The sequence below is a fragment of the Lactuca sativa genome, chromosome 9 (assembly GCF_002870075.4).
Source record: "Lactuca sativa cultivar Salinas chromosome 9, Lsat_Salinas_v11, whole genome shotgun sequence".
In the NCBI taxonomy this organism is placed as follows: domain Eukaryota; kingdom Viridiplantae; phylum Streptophyta; class Magnoliopsida; order Asterales; family Asteraceae; genus Lactuca; species Lactuca sativa.
In genome coordinates this window covers 171111641-171118101 of record NC_056631.2, presented here as the reverse complement: position 1 = coordinate 171118101, position 6461 = coordinate 171111641, and the positions used below count along the sequence as shown (strand labels likewise).

At 35.3% G+C, this 6461-nt stretch overlaps 1 protein-coding gene across 1 annotated transcript; it reads right to left on the bottom strand.

The window, feature by feature from the left end:
- Window positions 1-3583: 3583 nt before the first annotated feature.
- On the bottom strand, window positions 3584-5002 carry LOC111895481 (NAC domain-containing protein JA2L). The gene is made up of 3 exons (XM_023891563.3): window positions 4743-5002; window positions 4393-4661; window positions 3584-4320 (listed from the first exon to the last, which is right to left on the bottom strand). The coding sequence occupies exons 1-3, from the start codon at window positions 4930-4932 to the stop codon at window positions 3853-3855; spliced, it is 927 nt and encodes a 308-aa protein (XP_023747331.1). The 5' UTR covers window positions 4933-5002; the 3' UTR covers window positions 3584-3852.
- Window positions 5003-6461: the final 1459 nt, after the last annotated feature.

Genomic DNA, 6461 nt, shown 5'->3' with positions numbered 1-6461 from the left:
ATTTTTGATCCATGTGGGCCCACATATGTGTTTACGGACCGAAAAGAGCAAAGATATGGGTTTTTCGGCCCATTGTAATTAAATGAGTGGTTTTCGGCCCGAATAGGCCCATAAAGACAAGGTGAGTGATTTTCAGCCCAATAAGACCCATGAAGAGTCTTATGGCCCAAAACACTATAGTTTAATGAATGTGGGCCCAACTAGGGCCCAAATGAGGATTCTTGACCCAAAAGAATCAAATTGATGGGTTATTGGGCCATTAGGCCCAATAAAGGGAGTCTAAGTCCAACAATAGGTTTGAACCGAGAAGTTAGGGTTACAACCCAAAGTTGAGTGAGTGTAGTGCATTGAGTTAGGTTTAGGGCTTCACAAGTGAGTTTTTATTTGAATATTTTTTTGAATGAGTAATATATATAACATCATGCTTGGAGTTACAAGATACAACAAGAACTGATTACATCTGAACAAAATTTCCTAGCCCAAAATGCTAGTTGTGACACAGACAAACCAAACAATCGACTCCAAACATTCGTTCTTCACTTTCCAACATCTAATCGATTCCTATATGCAAAATTAAGTATCCAATTCGTTACCATAAAATCAAACAATAACACTCAGCCTTCGAAATCAAGTTACAATTCCTTGATTCCACGATTATCATATGAGCTAAACCTTAAACTCAAATCGATCAGATAACGAAACCATTGACGCCAAACCAAACCATCGATCAACAAATCTTCGAAATCTAAATAAATCAACCATCGATTTCAATCTTGTTATCTGTTTCTTCTTCCCAACACAATCCAAATCGACATCAGCACTTCGATTAGAATCAGCAAGTATCGACTCTTCCAAATCTCGATATCAAGCCATTCGCTATCAACATGAACCAAACTAGAGTTGAAATTCACTGAATTGACAAATAAGAATTCAATTTTGACTTTTTCTGTTTGACTCCGATGAACACAGTCAATTGCATTCGACTCCAATCAACCAAATATGTTCGATTTTGAACGAAATCAAGTAAAACCAATCAAATTTTGATTTTTGATTCCAAGTTTAAACATTCGATTCTCAATTTCAAATCAAATCATTCGAACTCGACATTAATTCCAAGTCGGTTCCAACTTCAAAATTCTTTCTATTTTTATTCATATAACTTTTTGGACTCTAATCCAAGTACGACCTCAACCAAAATCGAATGAACATCGATTCCAATTTTTTCTAGTTAAAAATCGATAATCATACCAAAATCATTCGATTCCAAGGAACTCAAGAACTCAAGAAAAATACGATGAATGCAACTTCAGAATGTACAAATAGGACAAGCATATTTTGACGAACGCATATATGTGGACTGAATTTTGATGAATCAATGGGCTTCAACATTAAAATATGATTCAATAACATTTAGGCTGAAACATGAAATGAATAGTAATCGATTATCATGTTTGGGCTCAAGGACAAGTGTGGATGAAAAGTGAATTTTGAATTTGAGAATGTTTTTGGAATTTTAATCTAAACAAGAATAATTGGATCAACTATGGGGTTGAAACAGCTTAGATCCAATGAGACAAATCAATCAAAATTGAAAAACAAAAAATATGAATTGAAATCATGGACGTTTTGGAATCCATTTGAGAATGTGAGATACTTTTTTGACGAATCGAGTTCCGTTTTCAACGAACGAATCAAATTTAGAAGATCTTTGTTCTTTAGTTGGAATGAGAAAATCTCCAATTTGAACATTGTACCACCCATTATGCGTGATGTACAACTCGTTCTTCGTGTTCTTCAACGATCTAAGAACATCTTCAAAAGAACCACCAACATATTTGGGTTTTGACATCAAATTCATTGCAAACTTTGGAGATTGTTGCTTTGGAACCCAAATTTGTTTAACGGATTTCGGCTTCACAACATTTGACGGTTTTTGTGAGTAAACCCGCTTGTTTTTGCGTTTAATCTTCTTCTTCTTTTTCTTTCTCATCTTTTTGCAGTTTGAAGACTTGACTTCATGAACAAACCCACTTTCCACAACTTCAACTTTATGAGTTTGAATCAAATCTTTTGGAGTTTGATACTTGTGAATTTCTTGGATCACCGGCTTTCGATAAGGAATCATTCCTTCAAACGAATCACAAGAACACAAAATATCATCGGTTTGAACTCCAATCGAGCAAAAAACTTTTTCATCATGAGAATCAAATTGAACTCTTTTTTCTTGAACATCAAGAACACGATGATCATCATCAAGAACTTGTTCTTGAGCTTCATGACAATTTGCATAATATTCAAGTTTATTTCTTCCAGGTTTACATTCAGCAAGAAAAATTCCATTTATGACTTCACCTTTTTCTCTTATTTCTTCATCTTTCTTGATACGTTGTAATCAATTGATCAAACAAATCTTTGGTTTAATGAATTGGATGACCAATGAATTCTCCCTTCTCATTCTTTTCTCCATTTGAAATGAGTGCATCTTCACTTTGCAGTCCAATAGTCAAGCGATAAAGAGTGGATTCAAAAGAAGTGTATTGGTATAGAAAATTTTCATTCCAAATCAACCATTTCTCTATAATTTCTTCTTTTCTTTTGAATCAAATGATATGAACTTGAGTTTTCTAGAGAGAGAATGTAAAAATCAAGGAGATCTCTAGAGAGAGAAAGTGAATATGAACCAAATTCTAGTGAGAGAAAGTGACACAAACAAGTATTCTAGAGAGAGAAAATTAAATTATGGATCAAATCAAGGAAAAATTTGATTTCTAGAACACACAACACTCTCTAATCACAAAGATCAATAAGACCATAAAGAATCACCAAATCAAGATTGCCACCATGGATCAATTCTTGATCAAATCAAGAACACCTGCTTTGATACCAATTGTAGTGGTGTTGATTATGATGACATGTGCGGAATTAGAAAAGATCTAGTGAATCATCATACAAAATCAAGAAAACATGAAATCTGAGTTTAACTCTCATTAGTATTGATAGAAAGAGTACAAATAGGTCTTGTAATTTCTCTCTCTAAACTAATGTTCTCAAAGTGTTTATTATAAAAATGAGTGTCACTCACTTTGTACTTATAGAAAAGACAATTCATCACACAATACAAGTGAGTAAAGCACAAATAAATCTAAACATAACTTTGCACCCTAACATATATGCCGATCAATTTTTGATAGACAAAAAATCAATCACTCTTTAGGATAAAATTAATGAAATTAAATAATAGTGTAAGTTGGTGCAGCTTGTACAGATGGCAAATTTTATACGTTAGGCATGTGTTCTATGCTTACTTAGCGCCGTCTAGACCTCATTTCTTACGTAGGCTTCTGCCAGCTCACAACACAACTATTCTATGACGTTTTCATTTTTCTATTTATGTTCATTTGTTAGAAATATTGATATTGAAAAGTACATGTTTTTATGTATTAAATAGTATATCTTTTAGAAATTTATTTTCGTCAATGGCTATAATTATGAAGACTTAATGTACACAAAATTACTAGTCCGATGCAACTTTTGGATAATTTGAGCGTTTATTCTTGATCTTTAGTAAAAAGGAAAATAATAATCAACCACCAAAATTGAAAATTTCCATAAGTAGAAAGTTAACCGAAAATTCAAGAAACAAAAGATTGTTTTCTCTAATATCTACATTGAACCACGCATCTTAACCCAAAACCCTTTGACTAAGTTTACATCCATCTTTGGCTTTTGGGTCCATGGTGCACCTAACTTAAACCCAACTCTATTTTCCTACTAAACTACTAAAAATCTACTTCCCACCCCCCAAGAAACCACCTATTTACACTCACCCCCTTCTACTTATTCATTTCCATTTCAATGTCTATAACCCGAGCTGCTTGGTTGGGTCGGGTACCGGATAGCAAACGGGTCTGTAGTGTTCATGAAGCTCTGTGAAAATAGATACCCGGAGTTCTCCATTCTTTGACTTCTGATTTCAGTATGAAATTCATCGTCCGATGATTTAACAAACTTCATGTGCATGTTGAATGTCATATCTATGGAGGTTGTATTTAATGGATAAGTGTTTGTAACTGGATCCTGTAATCCAAATGCATTGATGTTTGCCCAATCGTAATTCCCAGAGTCGAATTTGTGAATGTCGATCTTCTGATCTTCTTCGTTAAATGTCATGAACTTGTCGTCAATCGCTGGAAGTGAATCAAGAACATCATCAAACTGAGATGAAGATGACGAAGAGGAATTGTGGCTCTGTCCACCGGAAATTGTTTTGTGTACGCTTGAATTCTTCTTGTAGATTCGACAAAGCACCCAATCATCCAACTGTGTAAAAGCAAACATAAATTTGAATTACGAATTACGATTTCAGAGAAAACGTATAGTAAATCCACTTACCCTTAAGCTATTCGTCTTCTTCGGAGGATCTGAAAGCCTGTATTCATGCATGATCCAGTTAGTTTTGGAACCTTTCGGAGCTTTACCAATGTAGAAAACCAACGCCTTCTTAATTCCGACCTTCCTTCCCTCCGATATGATCACTTTATCAGTTCCGGTGGCCTTCCAGTAACCCGACCCGGCAACTCTATTGGGTCGAGACCCATTTGGGTACTTGCGATCCCTCGGGCTAAAAAAGTACCATTCTTTCTCCCCAAACATCGCCTTACCTATCAACAATCAATTATATTGTCACCATTAGTGATTAATCAATCATATTTCGTCAAATTTAGTGAGATCACAGCACTTACTTGGTAATTCCCATGGATCAAACTTATACAGATCAACATCTCCGATAATCTGAAGAGGGAAATCATTTCCAGCGACTTTCCGGCAAAGGTACTGCACCATGAGCTCTTCGTCGGTAGGGTAAAACCGGAATCCAGGCGGTAAACTCAGCTGAGTCGTCGGATCCGTTACCGGCACCGGATCCGAGCCCATTGTTATTTTTCTGGTTTGTAGAGGGAGAAAAGAAGAAAGAAGAGGTGAAAATACTTATAAAAATATATATTTTTTGAAAAATAGTTAAAATGGGCGGGTATATATAGTGTGAATAGGAGTCCACAGTATTAATGGTGGGGACCAACAAAAAAAAAGGTAAAATGTGGAGAAGTACAAGCGAAGCGGCAAACCTTATCTAAAAGTGTCCAGGATCCAAATGCATGAACGTGGACAATGTGGTTTTAATAACTCCAAAACCACTTTTATTGTTTTTTTATGCACGTGTTGCATTCGTAAATTTGCTATTCTCCTCTCACCCAGAAACGACTTCCAGGTGTTTGCATATTTATTTTATCTTTTAAATGTCAACAAACTATTTAACAATATATACATATTTATTAATGTTGTTGGGCGAAATAGATGTCGGGCGAAATAGATGGTTATATGCTGTTCGGTAAAATTAATTGGTAGCGGATAGTTTAGGGGCGTAGCTAAGTGTGTAGAAAGTATGTCTTAGAACCTACCTTTTTTTTAATTACAACAAATATATATAGAAAATACGAATGACCTATTTCATTTTTGCTAAAAGACCAACCTATTTTTGTTAAAAGACCTATCTATTTCAGTTTTCTTTACATAAGTAAGCATGTGGTTTTTGGTTCTAGATTCGCCACTATGGTAGTTTGTAGTTTGTAGCGTTTTGTTAAACGCTACATGAAGTAGCTTTTGGCTTTAGAGTGTTTTGTTTAAACAAAACGCTAGAAGCTTGTAGTGTCAAACAAGATTTTCTGTTCAAAACGGTGTGTTTTGTCAAACGTTAGAAGCTAGAAGTTCTCAAATGCTCCTAAATCCTCCGTGCCGAACACGCCCATAAAAATAGACAACCAAAGGGCTTCTAGCACAACCATTATACATAATTTTCAAATAATTTTTCACATTTTAAAAACACTTCCATTCATAATTGTTATAAAAATATCATTGTATCACATAATAATCCATAACATCACATCCCAAGATCAAAATATATAATAACTCCTTGTGTGTGTACTGATCAAGCCGGCGCCTTCCCGCGATCCTCATTGGTACCTGAAACACATAAAAAAACACTGTAAGCATAAATGCTTAGTGAGTTCCCCAAAATATCACACACAACACATATTAACCACTCGAGGCTATAACTCTGTTTGACCCTCTGGTCAATGTGTCTTAGTGGGACCCTCCAGTCCTATAGCTCTGTGGGTCCTCTGGCCCTAACCCTGTGGACCTTACGGTCCTAACTCTGTAAACTCTGTAACATACATAACATAAATCACATAGAAATCTCATCATGCAAAAGCATACAAATACTCTGTCACGTAACTCTAATTACCACTCTAGGTAAAGTATAGTGAGAAGACTCACCTCGGGTAACTTAGTAATCTCGAACTCTGTAATAATCTGGTCTAGCCTCTGCCTAATCATACGAAATAAATACTCTTAATCAATACATTTCTCAAGGCTAGTGATGATATATGGTCCACTAGCATGGC